This window comes from Ailuropoda melanoleuca, chromosome 6, assembly GCF_002007445.2.
Source record: "Ailuropoda melanoleuca isolate Jingjing chromosome 6, ASM200744v2, whole genome shotgun sequence".
NCBI lineage: Eukaryota > Metazoa > Chordata > Mammalia > Carnivora > Ursidae > Ailuropoda > Ailuropoda melanoleuca.
The window spans coordinates 105,110,760-105,133,876 of record NC_048223.1 but is presented as its reverse complement, the minus strand read 5'-3'; the positions used below and the strand labels follow the sequence as shown (position 1 = coordinate 105,133,876).

Genomic DNA, 23,117 nt, shown 5'->3' with positions numbered 1-23,117 from the left:
TTAAAAAAAAAAAAAAAAAAAAAAAGAAGTTTAAAAATGCAGCCAGAGCTTTATCACTCCACTTAACAGGCCAACACCCACATCCAGGCTCCCCACCTCCTCGAAGGGTCATCCCTATGGTTCCAGAAATCCACTGTCACAGCACCATGGTAAAACAGGGTGCTTTAAAAGGGGTTCTCCAGTGCTCCTTCTTTGCTCCGCTACTCCATGCCGTACAATCTTAGGTGGGGCACTTAACCTCTCTAAGCCTCAGTGTTGTCATCTGAAAAATGGATACAATAACAGTACCCACACTAAAAGGCACCTGTGAGCATTAAATGAGTTAACCTTTATAAAGCAGGTAGGATAGTGCTTGGTACAGCAAAAATGCTCAAGCTATGTCAGCCATTGATGTCCCTGAGTTCTTTTAGCTCTTTTCAAAGAGATCTATCATAAAATTTCCCCATCATTTTTTTCTTATATTATCAAGAGGTACCCCCTTTTCTCTCTTCTTCACATTTCCTGGACAGTTGGCACTGTTGCTGCACATAAAGGGCAATGCCCTTTCACGTATTACCTTCTTCACACCCCAACATTTTTTTACCTGAAACTTTAGACATATTCCCTTTAACACACCACCAGTTTTCAGCTCTTTCAACATTCCTACCTTGAGTCACACGGTCATAACTGTGCCATAACCATACCTCTTGACACTGCTAGTTGAAATAGAAAAAAGCCTATCAGTTAAGCCTTTAATTTTTAATATTAGAGGTGACAGCCCTACTATTATTCCATACTAGTTACCCTCCTAAGATGCAGGTAGTATTAAAACAAAACAAGGTGACCAACGATTTAGCTTTAAAAAATGAACTGCAGTTTGGGAAAGACACACAAAGTAAAATGGACTGAAAGTGACTTTTTAAAAAAACTGGATATACCTTATAGAATAACTCCAATAACATCTTTTGGCGAGCCCGCTCGTAAGGGTCATATGGATACAGCTTTCTTCCAGGATAAGCATCATCCAGGTACTCACAAGCGATGACAGATTCGTAGATCAACTGACATTTGCTGTTCTCCAGGACAGGAATTTGGCCAAAAGGGTGCTTTGTATAGTACCACTCAGGCTTGTTTCTCAGGTTAATGTTGATAACTTCATGTCTTAAAGAGCAAAGGGAAAACAAGACAGAACAAGAATGAGAGGCTTACGCAGGCAGACGCTCATCCCGAAGACAGAGGCAACCAGTTTATAAAATTTAAGTTTGCAATAAGTTTTCCAAAGTTTAGGTTTTTCCAGAGAAAAATACATAGCAACATCATTGTCTCCATTCACACAGTTAAGATGTGCTAAATGTTTTCTCTGCCTTGTCTCACGGGCTCCTTGTGATTCCTGGATCAAGGAGTTTGAGCCTCCTGCCCATTATCACTGGGAGGAAACAGCAGAGCCACACTGAGAGCCAGGCAGTCTGACTCAGAGCGCACACACTCAGCATTCCAGAATTTTGTACGTTTTAAAGCTCGCAAATGCAAATCTGATATTAACAGGTCACAACAGAATATGGTAAATGTTAGCAGTTATGAGCTCGAATTCTCGCATCAGAGTGCCTGGGGTCTGGACAGTCTAGCTTGTGATGTTGGCCAAATTCCTTAACTGCTCTGTGCTCAGTGTCCTTAATTGTAAATAATTGTACCCATCTCTTGGCATTGTTGTGAGGACTGAGTGAGTGAGTACGTCTAAAGTGCTCAGGACCGTGCCTAGGTATATAAGCATCAATAACCTTATTATTCTTCTCATTATTAATTGTTATTAGAGGCTCAAGCCTATAAAGTTACCAGAAGTGCTCACTTATGTTTAAAAAATTAAAGGAAACAAATGAGTATGTTCTTTGCTCAGTCAAGGAGATGGTCTTAAATCCTAAAGCAGTGGTTTTCAACAGGGAGTGGTCTCGTCCCATTTTGCAGGGACACAAGTCAATGTCTGGAGACATTTTTTGGTTGTCAAAGCTAATGGAGGGCAGGGATGCTGCTAAATGTCCAACAACGCACAGGACAGCACCCCACCCCAACCCACACACACACACACACACACACACACACGCGCGCGCGCGCGCGCGCGCGCACGCGGAAAAACTACCTGGCCCAAAATGTCAATAGTGCCAAGGCTGAGAAACCCTGCCCTAAAGAAACATTTACATTCGTTCCTAAGCTATCAGTTTGTCACTAAGGGTAAAACATCGGGCCATTGTTATTTTAAATAGGTAACCTTAGGGCCCAGGAGACTTGAGCAATAAGGAAGAATCTGGAAATACATTCCATATGCACTCAACAAAGCAGAATTACATAATTTTGTTTAAAATTTCTCTGTATTAGTATCTCTCTGACATGAATCTGAAACGCTGAAGTCATCCCTTAAAGGACGGGCTCTCCAAGAGTCAAAACCTCACTTCAGCTTTGAGGCCAGCTGCATCCCCCCCCACCCCCCACCCCGCCCCTATTACAGCCAAGTGGCTCTGCCTTCCATGTCCAGACCTCCTCGGCAGGTGCTGGTTTTACAAAATTCCTTCTGGAAGAAAATGTACCTATTTCTCAATTATGTCAGAACCTTCAAGACGCCTCTTGACCTAAGTTCTTTCTATGTCATTGTTTGGAACTATTTGTTCATTCATTCAAAAAATATGTTTCAGCACCTACCTTGCGCCAGGCTCTCTTCTAGCTCATGAATAAGAGAGACAAAAGCCCTACCCTCAAGAACTCACACTGGGCCTTGGCGGCGGGGGCAGCGGTGGAAGGGGGGCTGGGTAGCGCGAGGAAAGAGGGAAAAACACAACTGTCGGAGGCGGGAAGCGCAGCGCAGAGCGAGCGCACTGACGGCGCCTGGGGCTGGGGCCCGCTGGCGGGAGCCTCCGAGGGGGCCCGGGGAGCCGCCGCCGCGCCCCGCCTTCAGCAGCGTGGCGGAAGGGAGCCTTCGCCCCGGAGGCGCCGTTAGCTTTCCCCGAGCGGTCCTGAAAGTTTCACGCACAGACGCGGCTCCGAAGAAAGCTAGGCGGTTCAGGACCGCCCGCTACAGAAACCGCCCTTGGCTGGCCATTTACTGACTGCCTCCGAAGAAGGGACACAAGGAGCCGCTCTGAAGTGTGAGCAGGACGCCCCAGGCTTTGAACACCCCGCACGCTTGTGCGGCTCTGGCCTCTGGCTTCTCACCTGATGCCTTTGGCCCGGAGGACAAGGCGCGTCCTGTGCGCGTAGGGGCAGAACCTCATGCTGTAGATGCGGATCAGGCCCTCGGGGACCGGCCCCGGGGGTTGGCTTCCTGTGGGGGAGGGGAGGAGGCAGGGGCCCGTAAGCCCACGGGGAGAGGGGCTCACTCGCCTCCCCGGGACCCCAAGAGAACTGCGCGCGCCCCGCCTCCCACGTCCAAGACACATTTGCATGTGGCTTTTGTGCAGAGGATCCCTTCGAATCCCTCCCCGCCGCGCTGGCCTGGGGGCCAAGGCCGAGCAGCCCCTCTCCGGAGCCAACGTTCCCAGCCACGCGGCGCCCCCGGTCCGGGGACAGCTGTCGAGGGGGCTCACCTTTCCCCAAGGCCCTAGTCGCATCCTCCATGATCTCCGAGCGTCTGAGCAGCGTGGAACGTTCGCCGCGGCCGCAGGCTCCGAGGACAGCCGCGCTGCAGCGCGCTCCTCCTGCCCCAAATTCAATTTTTGAGCGACTGAGCTCGGGGGTGGGGGTGGGGGAGCCTGTAGGGTGGCGAGGGGGGTAAAGGGAGAGTGATCTGGGAGCTAGGATAACTTAACCAAGAGAGCACATCCCCCGATTTGGAAGCCTAAGAGTCGGAAGTGGGCAAGAAACCCCTGAAAAGTACCCCTTGCCTTGAACACGTGGGTAGCACATTCACTGGGGTGTCTCCACATCAAAAAATCCCTGCAGAATGGGCATTTGAACTCCAAAGTGTCTTTAAAGGGAGTTTAATAAAACTTGACCGGGGTAATATATTTCTTTCCAATCTTTCCAATCCCTCCCTCTTGCGTCTCTAAGACAATTGGACACAACCTCCCTATAATGAGTAAGATTTGTTTGTTTTATGTAAATCCAAATTTCCTCAGGATGTAGCAGATAAGTAAGAAAAACTTGTTAGTGTTGAGCTCTTGCATAACCCTGGGAGTGAGAGCCTCCTTAAATTTTGTGCCCTAGACCCGACCACACTTGGTTCCTTGTAGTTTTGGCCTATTTGTGAGCTTTTGCCCTAGTTATGGAAAACAGGTGATGAATAGAAACATTCTTTACCTAGAGGCAGAAACAAATTTTTGAACTTTTACCAACCCCAGCATACATTTCAGAGAAAACTCTTTCTGATGCTATGGAAAACATAGCCAACAACCCAGCAATGTGAGGCCACTTGGATAGCTCTTCCATCTACCTTACATAAAAGTGGTATCTGGTCTTTGCTCAGACTCTGATAGGCTGAGATCCTGAAATTCAGCAGGTGGTAAAATAATTCCTTTAATTTTACACTACTTAGTTGAAATGGGAATTGCTTGTTGATGGATTATATAAGATTGCCAGGAAAAGAAGGAAAGGATATTATGGTATGTTCCACTCACACTAAATGATTTCCATTGACTACCTTATATGATTCCCATGACTACTCAGTTAGGCAGCTAAAATTGTTCCTAGTTTACAAAATAGAAAACAGCCTCAGAAAAATGAAATTATTTGCCAAATGTGACCACCTAGTGAGGTCAAAGAACTTTAAAAGTCTAAAGCCTGACTTATTGTCTTAACCTCTAAAGGTGGTAACAGTATGAAGAGGAAAGAATGTAAGTCCTGAAAAAGATAATAGCACATAATAGCTGCTCAAATGTTAGTTGAATCTAAATAGCTTTATTAAAATGACAGAACCTAATTATGTAACTTATGAATGGGTAATTCCAATCTATCCAGAAATTCTTGATTAATAGGCTAACATTTTTTTCTATTGAATAAGAATCTTTTAAAATCTTCAGAATAGTGACTCAGTTACATTTTTTGCTAAGTCAGAGTGACTTCATGTGATTTTGAGTAGTTGTCACTTTATAAGAATTGGAGAATGGCAAAAATGTTTGAATAAATGTTCTCTGAAAATAAAATGTGTATGTATCAGCAAGACATCTGGTATTGGAAAAGATGAATTGACTTGCTATGCTAACAATTTTGTACTTTGGGAGACAGATAAAGTAATAGGACGACTACTGTTTTGGAGCTAGTTTTGATCAAGAAGAACAAATTGGGTGGTAAAATGAAAGCAACAAACATAACCATGTCATGGGGCAGCTTCTGGAAGACAAGCAGATGACTCCCAGGCAGACAAATGTATCCCACAAAAAGGAAGCAGATTTCAAAGAGTTGAGAGAAAATATATCCAGATTCTAAAGGGAGCGTCATAAGAGGAATGTGAAATTGTTAAAATAAAAATAAATGATTACTTACATGTATTTGGTGCTTTATGTGTATTCACTCATTTAATCCTTAAAATAGTCCTATTAGAATTCTATAATTTCTTTTTGAAAGATGACTAAGCTGATGTTGGCAAGGTCAAGTCACCTGTCAAACACCTCACAACTAACAAGAGATAGAGGGAGGATTATGAAGCCTAGAAGTTCAACTCCTGGGCACACTTTTCTGTAAAAGTCAAGACAGTAAATACTTGAGGCTTTTCCAGCCATATTGTCTCAACTACTCACCTCTACAATTTAGAGTGAAAACAGCCATAGATAACATATAAATGAGTGGGGGTGGCTGTGTTCCAATAAAACATTATTTAGGGATGCTGAATTTAAATTTTATATATATTTTTAAAAGACTTTTTTTAGAGTAGTTTTAGGTTCACCACAAAACTGAGAATATATGGAGATTTCCCATATACTCACTACCCCTACATAAACACAGCCTTTTCCACCATCAGCAACCCCATCAGAGAGGTACATTTTTACACTCGACAACCCTGCCCCTATACATTATTGCCCAAAGTCCATAGTTTTCATGAGGGCTCACTCTTGGTGAATTTCATATAATTTTCATGTGGTACAAGTTAGGATTCTTTTTTTGATTTTTTAGAAACCATTTAAAAATGTAAAAACCATTTTTCACTCTTGGGCTGTACAAAAACCCGCAGTGCACTGGATTTGGCCTGCAGGCCTTCATCTGCCCCTCCCTGCTCCATGCTGACAATGATTGAATTAGCAATGGACAAACAGAGTTCCAATTATAAAGTAGAAGCTTAAAGAATCACCTTTATACTATGCTAGAACAGAATGTATTTCCCGACTTTCTTCTCATTGCCACCTTTTAAGGGAAATGAACTCTAAGATTTGGAAGATATTATTTATTAAAAGTATATGTGTGTATGGGAAGTCATGTTCTAAAATGGGAGTGTACTTGGTGTAGTTAGAAAAGAACAGACAGAACAACGGAAACATTTCTTCCTCTGAAGGGAAGCAGTATAGTATCAAGATTCTCGCTTGGCATTATATTTAAACCCTGGCTTTGACACTTAGGCAAGCTCTCTAACCTCTTGGACCTTCATCTTCCTCATCTGTAAAAAGAGAACACGAATAGTACCTACTTGATAGGTTTTGAATATTGAATGAAATTGTGCACATCCTCAGGACAGTAAGAGCTCAGTGTACTTGAAAATTAATGACTAATATTAGTGAATAAGAACACATTTAATAGTATAGTGCACTCCAATTTTGCATCTATAAAGATGAAATGCACTGCAATTCTGCTTTGCCAAGCACATTAGAATTGAAATTCAACTCAGAATACTTATCTCACCAGTTACCAATTTAATGCCAGCTGAATGGGTTGAATGCTGCAGGCTACATTTCAGTAATGTGGTTTTTAATCTTACCACTGAATGCTATGGTTTTCCTGGAAAGATTTTAATTACGACCTTTAGACTTACCCCTACTTCCTTTTTAAGAACCAATATGTACCTTTTTGAAATCCTATAAGCAAACTTTCTTTCTTATGTTATTGTATCATGTTTATACCTCTATTATACTGATTCACTCAAGCAAAAAAAAAAAAAAAAAACCCAAAACAGTAATAGCACCACATGAAACCTACTCCAAACCATTTCTAGCTACCTGAAATATAATCGGATCTGTTTTGAAAATGTGGGAAACTTCAGTGATGGGTGATAGTGACTCAAGCCTTCCAGAAAAAGAATTGCCACTGCAGAAATAATTTCTTTACTCTAATTACACAAGTCTCTGCTTCGAGAAAAGGAAAGAAAGTGGAGTTTGCCTTTTGCAGTTTTTAAAATCTTTTTTTCCCCACACCAATCTCTGACAGTAGCAGAAACCGGAGGACATTCCTCTTAATGTTTCAGAATCCTAATTTAAATGAAAACTTATGTTACTGGGTGTTCAAAAATTGTTCACCAAGTTCAAAGAGTGAGTTAAATAAGAGAAAAGGCTCTATCATCAAATAGGCCTAAACTCAGGACTATCTCCAGGAAGTTAGGATCACAGGGAATCCTGTGTTCTAATGTCTTTGGGACTTTGTTTTATTTTTATCGAGATATAACTGACATACAGCTCTGTATGAGTTTAAGACACAGAGCATAGTGACTTGATTTACCTAAATTGCATAATGATTACCACAATAAGTTTAATTAACATCCATCTCCTCATACGGGTATAAAAAATTTTTTTTCTCCCTGTGAAATCTTTTAAGATCTACTTTCTTAGCAACTTTCAAATACACCACATAGCAGTGTTAAATATAGTCATCTCATTGTACATTACATCCCCAGGACTTACTTACAACTGAAAGTGTGTACCTTTTGACCACCTTTACCCAATCCAAACCCCCCCCATCTGCGATATATCAAATAAGATTACTAAAGTTATCAGAAGTGGGACTTCATCTTCCCATTAGGGAAAAATGAGCCAAAGGAGGCTTTAAGTACTGGATTCTGCTTTCCTATCTTATTTCTCTTTACAGCTTGGGGGATCAAAGAAAAAAATTTTAAACATTTTAATATTTATAACATTTGAATGAGCAAAGACAGATTTTCAAGATTCTGAAATCAGCCAAAGTTTGTAAAATCAAATAAAACACACTAAGTTTGGAAAAGGAACATCAACACTTCGTGTTAAATCCCAGACATAAGAGTGGTGTGTCATAAAGGTGGATACTCTCCTCTCCTGGCTCAACCTCTAAATGTTAGTGAATGAAGACAGACCAGACCCTGGCAGAAGTATATGTAAGCTCTTATCTCTGAATGACTGTTAAAAGAGTTCGGGCTGGATTTGAATCACCTTTTCAGCATTTACTAGCTTGGTGACCTTGGGAAATACACCATTTTCTATGTCCAGGTGTCCCCATCCATAATTTAGAACTAATAGTAACAATACATTCTGTGGTTTGGGGAGGATTGATTCAGATACTGGTTGAGAGGCATTTCGTATCTAGTAAGCACTTAACATTAGCCATTATTTTTATTAGCATTTGAATGTAGCAGGGAAGTCCCTTAAGTACTCACAAAGTGAGGACTTTCCCGTGGACCAAATTCCCCTGACTGCCAGTGCCCAGTAATGCAGCTAACCTAGTAGCGCCCAGTGCAGGGCTGAGAGAATTCCTGATCCGAAGTCGTCTTTACCTGTCTCCAGCCAAATCAGAAAAATAAGAACAATTTAGTGAGGTTTTTCTTTTTTTTCTTTAAGCTAAAGGGATTTGCTTTAAAGACCTTGTGCTTTCCTGGGTGTTAAAATCTTTGATGAAAATTTGAGGAAGATAAATCGTTGGATTTTTCTTTTAAAAGTGTTAGGCAAACCTGAAATTCCTGAAAAATCCCCAAATCCAGAACTGACCTCAACCCCCTTCTCCCTTTCAATGCCTCGCACACCGACAGACCCACCCAGCGGAGGTGATAGAGACACGCCGAAGAAGCTCCGCGCGCCCAGCCGACGGAACCGGATGCGGAGCGGAGGTGGCAGCAAGGGGCGGTGCCAGCAGAGGGAGGCGGGGCCCAAGCGGAACCCGCCCCTCAGAACGCGATCCTACCCGCCAACCGGCCGCGGCGCCTGGCGATCCAGCCAATCCTTAAAGCCTTTGGAAGCTCTCCGGTCGAACGGTACGAAGCTGAGCCAATGGGCGGCCGCGTTACAGGCTGCTGGACCCCGAAGTGGCAAGTCCTACCCGTGTCTGTGGCTGGCAAAAGTGGGAGCCAGGTTGTGGCTGGCCGTGATACCTCTGCGCCCGGGTCTACATCCGACTGAAATCCGCCCGCAGCCGACCCGGGCCTGGAGGGTGGGGCAGGCGGACGGCGGCGGAGACGGTTCCGCCCGGAGCCTGGGCGTTGGTGGCCGCCGAGGGCAGCCTGCCTTTTGTGAAGTCAACCGGTTGTCACTGCCTCTCAGGGTGCGGTCCTCAGATCGCCTGCATCACCATGGGGCGGGGGGAGCATTTCAAATGTGGACCTCGCTGCTCACCCTGGAGCCACTATGTCGGAAATCAAGCGGTGAGCCTTAGGTGATTGTTAAGCGCTCTTACGTTTAAGTACAGGAAAGGGTAATAGGGCGGGTCGACAGCTCTCTGATTTTGATAGTAGGAGCAGTGTGCTGGCTGTGTTCTCCAGATCTTTCTGCCAGCATCTTAAGGATTCACAACCTCTGGATCTTGGTGAAATCATCTGTAGAATGAAATGATGCTCTCCGACCTACCTTCTTCTCATGGAGGTGAGGTGCTGATAAAAATTAAATAGAAGCCCAGTGGGCTATGGAAGCATATGGAAGATGGCATGAATATTTCTGAATTACTCATCCAGACTTACACTGAATTGATGGATGTAGTCTTCACACTATTTAATTATATCTATGAGATGCTTGCTGTGTACCCAGCACGGGAGTTAGTAGGAAAAATTTGAAGGAGATACAGATTGGAGACTAGGAGACCAAATAGGACAGCTAGTCACCTGACTTTGAGATCTGGTCTTCAATAGTGACAATGGGAATAAGAAAGTGAGGTTGATGGAAAGAATGAGGAATTGAAAACTTGAGAGGGCAGCTCTTGAAACCAGGTATCCAAGTGGAAATGTCCTATGGGCAGTAAGAAATCTAGGTTGAAGTCCAGTTCTCACCAGAGATGATGACTTAGAGGTTTTCAGAGATTATGAATAAAGCACAGAATATGATAAAACCCTTAGAATCAGGTGAGCATCCTGAGACAGGAACTGTGCTTTACATTTCTGCAGGATGGCCTTAAGGAGACCCCACAGTTAAGCCATGATGTCAAATCAGAGAAGGTGATCCAGTGTAAAATTAAAGCTTATTTTTATTCATATTAGTGAAGGAAAATACCAGACATTTCTTCACTGCTGACTCCTGCCCCAATCAGAGCCCATAGTCACAGGCCTCGGGGCTGTTCTCCAAGTAGAGACTGAGGAAACCTCGAAGGACCTTGGGCTCAGTGAGGAGGGCTGATACTGCAGAATCTTCCCTCATGGCTGCCATCCAGAGCTTAAGTTTAGGAGTGTGGTCTGCACAACTGTGGGAAGGGAAAAGGATGAAGGCATGAGCTACAGTAACTAGGAAGGCATTACAAAGGCTCCTAGATCATTATCACTCTGCAGTTTCCTTTTGTTTTCCTCTAAATCTTTTAAAATATTTCTTCAAAATGCACGTAATCAGACTATTAGATTTGGAAGATACTGTAGAGGTCTTTGTTTTATGGAAAAGGAATCTTAGAGTGAAGTGACTTGCTCAGTTAGCATGAGAATGTGTCCAGGCCGACTGATAACTTTTTAAAAGGAGAACATGAAAGACAACCGTGAATGTTATATAGTTATTCTACAGCCAGATTATGACTAAAAGTAACCCTGAATACCTCTAAGCCCTAAGGATTGACAGTAAGCCAAGGTGGCTGCCAAACTTCAACATGGAGTTTGGAAAACAGCGTGGGAATCCTGCTGGTAAATGGGAGGTAGCATTGGTCATAGAATCCTGCATGACATGCTTATAAAAATGTACATCCTTATGGATTTTTAACCAGAAGGGAAGGGGTAAATTACTTTTAAAACATTTTACTACATGTCATAGAACTCTCTGTCCACCCCTCCCACACACACTCCAAGAATGGAGGAGGGTGGTGAGTATATATACTCTGGCCAGATAGTCCAAGACTCTCCTCCTGTCTGCCTGTTCCCATTCATACCAGTTATATAAAATATTCTAATTTTTGTTCAGAAAAAAGGTCAATATACACTCTTCTAATTATCATTATCCTAAATTATGCACAAAATATTCAAATGTCTTACTCATTTAACTCCAGAACTTCCAGCCGTTCAAACCAGGGCCAGATGAGGTAATCAATCATAGAAACAGAATTGCCACCAAAGAAGGTTGTCTTCTTATTCGTAAGAACCTGGACATTAAACAGCATAAGAGTACTTGTTATTTGTGCATTTAGTGAGACTCATCATCAGAAATGATGAAGGCAAGTTAAGTAGAGCAAGTGAGAGCAGCAGCTTTTACCCTGACATATTCAAGCTGGCTTTTTGTTTGAACGTTAGAATCTCCAGGCTTGGGACGAAGAGAACAACCAATAAAATAAACTGGAAAATAGAGAAAAATAAAGCAAGCAACAGAATACAAGATCTTTGTAATACATATACCCAACAAAGGACTGGTATTCAGAATATAGAGAGAACTCCTGGGAATCAATAAGAAAAAAGGCAAACAACTCATTAGAAAACGGGACCAGACTTGAGCTTCACAAAAAAGGATATTCAAATGGCCAAAAACCATGCGAAAAGGTATTCAACTACATTAGTCATCAGGGAAATGCAAGTTAGAGCTAAAATGTAACACCACTCCACATCCATCATAATAGTTAAAATGAACAAGATAAAGTTAACAAGGATGTGGAACCACCGCTGGTAGGAGGAGTACAAGCTGGTGCAACCAGGTTTTAACAGGATGTACTAAAGCTGAGTGCATGCGTTCTCTAACCCAGGAATTCCACTCTACAGAAATGTAAACGTATGTTCACCAGAGGATAGGTGGAAGAATGTTTATCGCAGCACAATTTGTAACAGCCCCAAGTGGAAATGTGTACTGTCCAACAGGAGTAAAATGGATAAACTGTGCTACAGTCATGTCGAAACACAAAGGATAGGAATGAACTACATACAACATAGAAAAATCTCACAAAACTAATATTGTATGAAAGAAGCCAGACCCAAAAGAGTGCAGATTATATGACTGGATGTGTATAAAGCATAAAAACAGCCCAAACTAATGTTTCTTAATATGGATGCTGGTTCCATGACTATGTTCACTTGGTAAAAATTCATCAAGCTGTACCCATGCTTTGGGTACTTCTCTGTATGTAATACTTCAATAAAAAACTGACTCAAAACACACTGGAAATAACTGGGTTAACTGTTAAACAGATGTCAAAATTATTTGAAAACCAAACACAAATACTATGTTTCTAAAATTCAAGAATATGCATTGGTGTTAATGCTTTTGCCAAAGTAGAGGAACGAATTAACACCAAACCAACTTACCTTTTATAAAACTTCCACAGTTTTCCTCAGGACTCATATAACATTCTGCATCGTAGATTGATGGCTTTTATCTACTGGTGTATTTGTCTTTTGTCTATGACCAAGCTAATCATCTGAAGAGAATAGACCATATCTTACTTTCTGCCTCCCACACTTTCCAGCAGAGTGCCTTGCAATTATTAGGCACTCTGAATTGTACAACAAATCAATGTTAACTGGGTCTGTCCTTCAACTGTAATGCCTGGTTATTATACTGTGTATAAATAAAATTATGTATGGCAGTTTCAGTCAGAAGAAAATAACCCACTCAGCAGCCTAAAACATGGAAATGGCACTACTCACTTTAAGGCATGAGTTCTTAATCTGGAGTCTGTGAAGGTAGATGGGAAAAAGTACGTATTTCCTCCCTTCCCCACTAACCCCAAATTTAGCAGGTATTTCCATTATGAAATAAACCACAGTAGGGTTAATCTTACATATTTTAATTTAAGCATTTAAAAATGCTGAGAAGGGCTTCATAGACTCTACTAGGTTGCTATACACAAAAGTCTTAATCTTCAAAGAAACAATATTCTACATGTATTCTCTGACCATAGTGTAATTAAATTAGAAAATAGCACAAAGTTTAGGAATCTTACAAGTACACTGATAAGTAATAGCTAGGCAATGAGATAAACACAATGGAAACAACAAAAAAAAAAAAAGAAAAGAAAAGAAAAAAAATTAGAGCAATGAAAGTCCTGCCTATTAAAACTTAACTGGATGCAACTAAAATGTTATTTAGAAGTAATGTATTGGTCATTAATGCATTATACAATCAAGAAAGACTGAAAGTATGTGCATTAGCTACTGAACTGAGCTAGTTAGTAAAAGAGCAGAAACAGCCAAACCCTATCAAATGATTTCAGAGATTAGAAATACAGGGAAACTAACCCAACTCATTTTATCAGGTTTGAATACCCTTGATATGAAAACAAAATAATAATCCAACCTTTAAGTATTAACTAGTTCTAGATTGGAAACAAGTAGGTTTTATCTCAGCAATGCTAGGATGGTTAAACACTAGAAAAATCTGTCAATAACACCATATTCATCAGATTAAAGGGAAAAAAACCCATGAACATCTCAATAGATGGAATAGATAGAAACAAAACATTCAACAAAATCACATTCATGACTTTTGTTAAAATTAGCAAACTAGTAACAACTTTCTTAATGAAAAAAAGTTCCAAAAAATCTACAACAAACTTAATACTGATAAAATATTAGGATGACTTCCCATACAAGGCAGGAACTATGTCCTCCCTCAGTAAAAACCCAAGATTGAGAGTGAATGGAATGTCTCAAGACCAAGAGAAAGACTTGATCCAAAGGCCCAAATGGCAGCTCTGCCCCAAAGGAGGTAAAAACTCATCCAGGCTTTATGATTCATGACAAACTCTGTGGTGGGAAATGTTTATTATGTACTGTTAAGTAGAAAAAAGAACACAGCATGGTATCTATGCCCTGATTATGGTTAATTTTTTCTTTCTTCTTCCCTTCCTTCCTTCTTTCCTTCCTCCTTCCCCCCTTCACTCTTTCTGTTTTGTTTTAATATATGGACAAGGACTAGACACAGGCATGGAAAATGAAAAAAGGTGATAAATTGTGGAAATGTTAGTGCATTTTTTCCTTGTTATTTTAATGTCAGTGTGACAAAAATGTTTTTAAAAGCAAGCCATGACAAAATATTTTTAGGTATTTTGGTTTGTATCTTAAACACAATAGCTTATAGCAATCTGTCATAACCTAAAATTCCTTATTTGGTGTTACTACGAATTGCCACAAAGTGATTTGGGAAAGGGAAGTATAAAGAATAGTGTAGAAGGAAGAAGAGGGTGGATACAGTGTATCATTTATTCTGACAAAAACTGGGAGAAGAGATTACCTCCTCGAGCTTGCTGAATTCTTTCTGCAATTCTTCTTTTAGGCCAGAGCAGTCTTCCTCATTTTGTCTTCTCAGAAAGCTTGCTACCAAAGATGGGATCTAGAAAGAGAATAATTTCTTAGTTATCAGTGTGAGGCAAACTATACTGGCCCCCTCACAGAAAAGCATGATCAAACCCTCAGAGTCCCAGATCAGGGTGTTCTAGAAATCCGAAAGGTGCACCGATTCCTGAAACGTTCACAGAGATCGGGTACTGATCTTAGAAATGGTTTTGGGGCATAAGGTGCTGTTTGGTCAGGATTTATAAGTTGCCAATAATAGAACCCACTTTGGTGAGTTTGAGCCAAATATGTCTTAAAAAGACACTGAATGACTCATAGAATTATTGAGAGGCTGAAAAAATAGGCTGGGGACTAAGCTGGAACATTGGGAAATCATGCTCAGAACTGACCTGACGAGAAGCGCCCACTGCTGCCCGTGAGCTGAGCACTGGGTGCCAACAGTTCATGCCGCTGCCAGAACTTAGACTCTGAGCTAACCACTGCCTCGAGCCCTGGAGCCGTCTCTGGTCTGGAATTTAATCCTGCAACCGCCACTGCTCCTGAAAGCCTGGAGCTCTGCCACTGGCCACTCTCACGAGCAGACCCAGGGCCCCACACCAAGCCTGTCTCTCCCCATGGCTCATTTCTGAATCCAGCTCTATCATGGGCGTTTCTGACAGAAGGAGCCAGGGTCCCAGGCATCTGCCCAGCCGCAAAGGGAGCTGGGGACGAGACTCTTTTCTGCTTTCTCGCTTGGGGAGGACATGAGAAGGTTGTTCAAAAGGTGTAGTGTTAGATGCTTCCATGGGCGTGCTGGAGGGGTTTGTGTGTTTTAATACTTCAGTCTTTGGCATCATCTCATTGCAAGAGACAGAAGTCCACCCATCCCAGTTTAAGTCAACAGGTGCTTATAAAAATACAGGAGGGTCCTGAAATCCCAGCCACGTCCATACAGCTTGCCCTCATTGGAACTGAAGGTTTGAAGGCAGCAATTTTATCCACGGCTCCGTCTGGGCCTGCCTGGTTTTTTTATCCAGGCTTTTCCTTAAATGTCTGCTTCATATCATTCCTATATATCAAGTCCCTTGGCAATGCTCTTAATTTCTGCTTCCTTAAAAAAATTATTTTTGGAGGGTACCTGAGTGGCTCAGTCAGTCAAGCATCTGCCTTCGGCTCAGGTCATGATCTCAGGGTCCTGGGATCAAGCCCTGAATTGGCGGGCTCCCGGCTCATCAGGGAGTCTGCTTCTCCCTCTCCCTCCGCCCCTCACCCCTGCTTGTGAGTACCCTCTCTGTCTCAAATAACTAAATAAAATCTTTTTAAATATTTTTTGTATGCCTTTGGTTTGTTAAATCTCCAATTTTATATATACATACACACACATACACACATCTCCAAAGCTTCAACACCTTTACTGTTAGTCTCTGTTCAACATCTCAGGAGAGAAGATGATTGGGCTGGGGATGCAGGTAGGGGCATTTCTGGTTTGCCGAGCTATGGCCAGGAGGGTGGGGTTATGTGGTACCTAAAGTCACCTCTTCCCTAAGTGTGAGGTGGGAAGTAATGGTGGGCATCTCTCCAGCTCTTAGCTTATTTTCTTTTGAAACAATACAATGAATCTCTCTCTTTTTTTTTTTTTTAAGTAATCTCTACACCCAATGTGGGGCTTGAACTCACAACCCCCAGGTCCAGAGTCAAATACTGACTGAGCCAGCCAGATGTCCCTATAATGAATCTCTTGTTACTATTTGTTTTAATCCTCCAAAATCTCTCTTGTAATTGTCATATTCCCTATCCATTACCTTCGACCATGGCATCTGTACTATTCTTTCCCTCTCATTCTACCAAGCTAGATAACTCCCTCTTTCTTCCCCCATTGGTTTCCCTTTGCAATTTCTCCTTACACAATGTGTTCTCTCTGTAAGTTTCACCTTCTGGGTATTTCTTTAACCATTTAAAGAAGACAAGACACGCTGACACATATCCTGACAAATAACAGGGCTATAGAGATAACCTGACACAGCTATTCTTGTTGTCCACTGTTGGGCATTTCTTTGTTAATACCAATTGTTTGAACTATCTACAACCTTTTTTTTTTATAAAAAGATTTTATTTATTTATTCGATAGAGATAGAGACAGCCAGCGAGAGAGGGAACACAAGCAGGGGGAGTGGGAGAGGAAGAAGCAGGCTCATAGCAGAAGAGCCTGATGTGGGGCTCGATCCCATAACACCGGGATCACGCCCTGAGCTGAAGGCAGACGCTTACCCACTGTGCCACCCAGGCGCCCCTACAACCTTTTTTTTTTTTTAAAGATTTTATTTACTTATTTGAGAGCGACAGAATGAGAGATAGCATGAGCAAGTGGAGTTGCAGAGGGAGAGGGAGAAACAGGCTTCCTGCCAAGCAAAGAGCCTGATGCGGGACTCGATCCCGGGACCCTGGGATCATGACCTCAGCCAGAGGCAGAGGCTTAACCAACTGAGCCACCCAGGCGCCCCTGAACTATCTACAACCTTGAGGCTGATTAATATACAAACAGTTCTTCTAGAATGCCATTTACTCAGTCAGCTGACAGCTCTTGCCAACACAAGGGAGATGCCTGTTGCTAGATACTGTGGCTAGAACCACAAGAGCCAACACAGCATTTACCATGTGTCAGACTCTGCTCTAGGTGTTTTATATAAACTGATTTTTATCTACAAGAAGGGAGCAATTATCACACTCCTTTCACAAGTGATAAGCTGAGGAACAGAGGTAAATCAGTAACTTGTTCAGAGTCACACAACTAGGAAGTGGCAGAGCTAGTCACAGACCTAGGCAGTGAGCCAACAGTGATGGGAACATGGCCTCACCTGAAAGGAGCTCAGAGTCCTGGTACAGCACACAGGCAAGAAGGTGGGCAGTCACCGACAGGGAGAAGTTAGCACCTGTGGGACCCCAGAGCTGGGTATGAACCCAGCCCGGACAAGCTTCTGGAAGGCAGCAGAAGCTGAGCAGCTACATGAAAGAGGATTTGGAGATAACCAGGCAAACTGGGAAGGGGGAAGAGCCTTCCAGCAAGAGTTTAGGAGGAGGTGGTGAGTCTGGGAAAAGAAAACATTCAGCGTGGCAGGAAAACAGTGTCTGAAGAGGGAAGAGGGCTGACTTTGCAGAAGCAAGGACAAGCAGGAACCAGATGATGACAGGGCTTGCAGATACGAACACGGCTGTGTTTTCCTTTCCCGCCTCATGGAATCATAAATGACAGCACTGATTTAGCTTAAAAAACAAAGTTTTTTTCAAACAGGAGCTGAGATTTCTTATACACACCTTAGAAAATAACTCGAACACCATCTTTTGGTAAGCTTTCTCATAGGGGTCGTCTGGCAACAGCTTCTTCCCAGGATAGGCTTCATCCAGGTACTCACAAGTGATAGCAGATTCGTAGATCAGTTGACCCTGACTGTTTTCCAGAACTGGCACCAGGCCAAAGGGATTCTTCTTAAAGAACCACTCAGGCTTATTTTTCAGGTTGATGTTGATGATTTCATGCCTATAAGAGACACAGAAGACAACGAAAAGAGTAGAACTTTTTTTTTTTTTGTACTTCTGAGTAAATCCTCACTGGCCCTACCATCCACTCAGCTGATCAGACTCCAAATTTAGGATTCAACTCAGTCTTGATTCCTTTTCCCTTGCTCCCTCTTCCTCAAGCCCAGTGGATCACCAAGACCTTTCAGCTAGACCTCTACAGTAGTCTCCCACTGGCCTCTCTGCTTCCACTGTGCCCTCCCTGTATTTTCCACACACAGAAGCAAATTGGATTGGGCCATCCTCCTGCTTGCAACCCAGTGATTGCTCCTCACTGCAATGAGGATAAAACCTAAACACCACTTTAGCATGTGATCTGGCCCCTTCTTGTCACACCTGTTCCTAGGACTTGCCTTCTGGTCATTACAAGCTGGCCACACTGGCCTTTTTTACATTCCTTGAATTTGCCAAACAGGTTCTCACCTTAGAGCATTTTTTAAAATTTTATTTTATTTGTTTATTTATTTAATTGTTATTTATTGCTCCTCCGCCATCTCTGCCTGTCTTCTCAGGTCAGACAAGGCATCCTCCTGGAGGCCCTCCCTGACCACCCTCCCTGACCACCCTCCCGGAAGCTGCTGAGAGCCTTGACTGCATGATCATCTTGTTTTACTTCATTGAGCTGATGAAATGTACCTGAAATTACACCGCTCATTTATTTACATGTTTATTATGTCACCTCCCTAGAACATAAGCTCCATGAAAGCAGGGATTCTGTGTGCTCTGTTCATATTAATGAACAAACATATAAATGAGTGACATTTTAAAAATAGATTTAAATGCTATGAAGACAATAAAAATTATTTCAGACAGGGTACTCAGTAAATATTTGCTGAATGAATGAATAAATAAGTAGAAATGCTTCAAGACGGTCAATAAGATACTTCACTTTGGGCTAAGAGGTATTCTAATTGTAAATTATATGAGGTAACTAACTGAATTGTATTCACCTACTATACGAGAATCAACATGATAAAATTCAATTCCTTTTGCTAAATTGAAAAGAAAGTTCCTCAATTTTACAAGAGTATTAAGGAATCCAAAAAAATCCACCCATAAAATAAAGTTTCAGATTAAATGTCCACGTACTGGTATTTTTTAAAATGTTACGTGGGTAAATCATACTATGCAAACCCAAAAGGAAGAAAACAGATGAAGTCCAAGCTATATTCAGACTATAATTAGATCTAACTTGTTTCTTGCCTGAGAGATTATACAGGAAATAAGAGAAAGGAAAGTTTCATATAATTGTTAAAGCCAGTTCCATGTAATTGTCAAAGCTGGGTAACTGTTGAATACAACAGGATAGTTACTCAAAAATAATATATGCCAGGGTGGCTCTGTCGGTTGAGCGTCTGCCTTCAGCTCAGGTCATGATCCCAGGGTCCTGGGATCGAGCCCCCATCAGGCTCCCTGCTCAGCAGGGAGCCTGCTTCTCTTTCTCCCTCTGCTGTTCCCCCTGCTTGTGCTCTCTCTCTCTGTCAAATAAATGAATAAAATCTTTAAAATAATAGTAATATATGCCAACACCTACTTGCCCATCCCTCTCAGTAGTTAGAACACTGTTTAGTTTGAGGATTTAAATATGTAATCCCCAATGGAAACAGGGAGGGCTACACTGAACTCTAGAATATATTTCTGTATCAAGAGGTTCATGTGCTGACAAGTTATTGGACACTCAGGTATGAGCCATCAAAAGAAATACAAGGCCAGCTCCCTGCCAAGGAATTATCAACATTTCTGAAATTTTATACCATGAAAACAAAAGGTAGATCCCTGGGCTTTTGTGATAAAGAAGGTTCTTAGAACACACATGCATTTGGCAACCTGACATTATGAGCCAAGAAGTCAACACATCTGCCACAACAAGTTGGAAGATGCACTTTTAAAGAAAACCATGCTTTGTTAGGTGATACCAGGTAGCAAAAATCCAGCACCTCTCTAATGAAAGTCTTCTGGGCAGCCAACTAAAATCTGATCCCTGAATGCAGAAGACCTCTGTTGTGTGCACTACCTGGCGGCTGTCACCATTCTTCACCCCCATACACACACTATTTGGTAAAATCAGTTCAATTTTCCTTTGGAAAACTGTCCCAGAAAATAAGGTAGGGTTGTTTTCAACCTAGAGTTCCAGAGGGGCCCAGAAACCAGGACTTTATGTCCCCCATGCCTCTGTACTATTCAATTACATGAGCACAAGATACATCTTTTTTTAATCCTATCTGAATACGATTACTCTTACTTGCAATAAAAGAATTTTAATACAGCAAAGGCTGCAGTATTTGGATAAAATATAATGTTCTGGATACATGTTACTAAATGTTGAGTATTTTGCTATGTGTTCAGAATCAGTTTCATCCAAATAAGATGCAAATCTTAGTGAAGTGATGGCTAATCCGAAAATAGGGTTTTTTTCTTTAGAATGCATCTTACATTCCCATCGGGAAAATTATTGTCTGCCTAATTCTCCCCCTAGAAGACTAAAGTTAGTTTATAAACCCTAAGCATATGGATGGAAAATTTCTTAAGAATGGGGGCTATGTTTGTTTGTTTGTTTGTTTTGTTTTAATAATTTTTTACTATATTATGTTAGTCACCATACAGTACATCCCTAGTTTTTGATGTAAAGTTCCATGACTCATTACTTGCATATAACACCCAGCGCACCATGCAATATGTGCCCTCCTTAATACCCATCACCGGCCTATCCCATTCCCCCATCCCCCTCCCCTCTGAAGCCCTCAGCTTGTTTCCCAGAGTCCACAGTCTCTCATGGCTCATTCCCCCTTCTGTTTACCTCCCCTTCCTTCTTCCCTTTCTTCTCCTACCAATCTTCCTAATTCTTATGTTCCATAAATGAGTGAAACCATATGATAATTGTCTTTCTCTGCTTGACTTATTTCGCTTAGCATTATCTCCTCCAGTCCCATCCATGTTGCTGCAAATGTTGTGAAATCGTTCTTTTTGATGGCTGAGTAATATTCCATTGTATATATGGACCTCATCTTCTCAATCCAGTCATCTGTTGAAGGGTATCTCGGCTCCTTCCACGATTTAGTTATTGTGGACAATGCTGCTATGAACATTGGGGTGCATATGGCCCTTCTCTTCACTACATCTGTATCTTTGGGGTAGAATGGGGGCTATGTTTTAAACTTCCTCACCACGGGTATCTAATGTCTGCTCAGCAGATTCCAAAGGTCATGGGAAGGGAGGCAATGCCAAAGGATACATGGTGTCAGGAGCCAAGTGACTATCGCATATTCCCCATGGATAACCAATATGTCAAAAACCATTTGGTTTTTAATTTCAAAGAGGCTTCACAGAAGACTGAATTTTTAGTCATACACACTTTGAATCAACAACCCAACCTACAGAAGCATGCACAGTACAGTGGACTCTGGACTCTGCCAGGAGGGTCAAGGCCCGGACTCTGTACCGGAGTAAATTACCAACTATTAGGGAAGGGATTATATAATCAGAACAACAGCAAACAGTATCACATAAAACAGATACGAATGCAGAAGTGGGGTGAAAGCAAAAGGACAGTGGGCCAGGAATCAGTGATCTACCCGAGCTAAGAGAGCGGCTGCTGGTCATTATCTGTGATCTCCGCTCACTATCAACCTTAAGAGAGCCTCAGCTTTTCAAATCCATAAAATGGTTGGGTTGATCCTGAACGGGTGTAATCTGTGGCATTCCTCCCACCCCTCACTCCGGGTAGTGGATTCATAATTTGCTTTGTCCCCTCAAAAGTCTGAAAACAGCTTATTTCGCAGGAAAGGAAGCCCCTGGGGTTCCATGGGAGATTCCCCCCGGGCCGCCCCCGCAGCAGCTGCCTGGGTACTCACCTGATTCCCTTGGCCTTCAGGACCAGGAGCGTCCTCTGCGCGAACGGGCAGAACCTCATGCTGTAGACGCGGATCAGGCCCTCGGGGACCGGCCCCGGGGGCGCGCTTCCTGCGGGGGAGACGGGGAGGTGGTCACCACCCGGAGGGCGGCGGGGACCCCCATCCTCCCGCCATCCCAGGGCCAGGCCGCGGAGAGGTCCCGCGCGCTGCGGCCCCGGCCCGATCCCCGCGGGTGGGGGGACCCCCCCCCAGGTGGCTCCGGAGCAGCCACCACAGGACACGGGGCTGGGAGTGGCCGAGGCTCCCCCATCTCTCGCAGCCGCCAGGCCTCACCCTTCGCTAGGCTCCTGGCCGACCCTCCGGACATCGCCGCGCAGCGCAGACCGAGCTCGCGTCCCGGGTTTGCAGGCGATTCAGGAAGTGGGTCGCCCCTCCCTCCGTCCTTTCCTCCTTCCTCCTCTCCGAAGTGCCTGCAGAGGTCGGCAGTCAGCTCGATGGGGGCTGCGTTCTCCGGCCCCGCGTGGTTCCGGGCGCTAAAAGAAAAGCGGCGCGCGGCGATCCGGGTGGGCGGCCCTGGCCGCCACGCCCTGGGTCCCGTTCCCTCTCTTGGCAAGGAGGGACGTGCCGCCCCTGTGGCCGAGAGCCTGCAGGGAAATCGCAGCCGAGACGCCCACCCGACGCGCCCTCCTCGGGCTGGCCTTCCCGGTTTTGCCCGGCTGGCGTTAGAGCACCGCGGCTGCTGGTTGTGCCAAAGTACTGTGCCGGCCAAGAGAGGTGCCCGCGTCCAGAGGCGCAGAAGCAGCTCGACACCGTCAGGGCCAATCCCGCTCCCAGAAGGATCGTGGTCTCCAGTCCCGCTTCCACGCGGGTGCACGCCTCACCCTGCCCCTGCCCCTGACCTCCCACCTCCCACACCCCGCACCCGGCTGCTCTCACGTGGCACCGGTCTGGTTGCAGTTTTCCTTCCGCCCCAAAGGTCCCCTGATTTCAAGGCTTGGAACCCCGTGCCCAGAGCTCGCTCACAGTTCAGAAATTACTCTGCAAAGATACCTGTCCGTGGTCCGGTGCCAGGTCGCCCAGCCATCTGCACGGCTTTTTCCTTTCCTTGTCAGTATTAACTACTGTGACTACTGGGAGGGCCGTTGTTCCTCACGTCACCTGTAGGATCCTTTTAATTTTAACCCAAAGGA

General features: G+C 43.4%; 2 protein-coding genes across 5 annotated transcripts in view; both read right to left on the bottom strand.

Moving 5' to 3' along the window:
• GSTO2 (glutathione S-transferase omega 2) overlaps positions 1–9,572 on the bottom strand; it is a 22,696-nt gene extending 13,124 nt beyond the window's left edge. The window contains exons 1-4 of one of the 4 annotated variants that reach the window (XM_019809574.2): positions 8,838–9,572; positions 3,552–3,662; positions 3,181–3,289; positions 918–1,140 (exon numbers count right to left, since the gene is read on the bottom strand). In XM_019809574.2, coding sequence (XP_019665133.1) covers positions 918–1,140; positions 3,181–3,289; positions 3,552–3,582 — 363 coding nt within the window. In that variant the 5' untranslated portion in view covers positions 3,583–3,662; positions 8,838–9,572. The remainder of the gene's footprint in view (positions 1–917; positions 1,141–3,180; positions 3,290–3,551; positions 3,663–8,837) is intronic. The other 3 variants (XM_034663246.1, XM_034663249.1, XM_034663248.1) reach the window with 3 other exon arrangements.
• Positions 9,573–10,281: 709 nt separating this feature from the next.
• GSTO1 (glutathione S-transferase omega 1) lies at positions 10,282–22,826 on the bottom strand. The gene is made up of 6 exons (XM_034663250.1): positions 22,261–22,826; positions 21,928–22,036; positions 17,816–18,038; positions 14,463–14,561; positions 11,282–11,388; positions 10,282–10,512 (listed from the first exon to the last, which is right to left on the bottom strand). Exons 1-6 carry the CDS (start codon positions 22,292–22,294, stop codon positions 10,359–10,361), a joined length of 726 nt encoding a protein of 241 aa, XP_034519141.1. The 5' UTR covers positions 22,295–22,826; the 3' UTR covers positions 10,282–10,358.
• Positions 22,827–23,117: the final 291 nt, after the last annotated feature.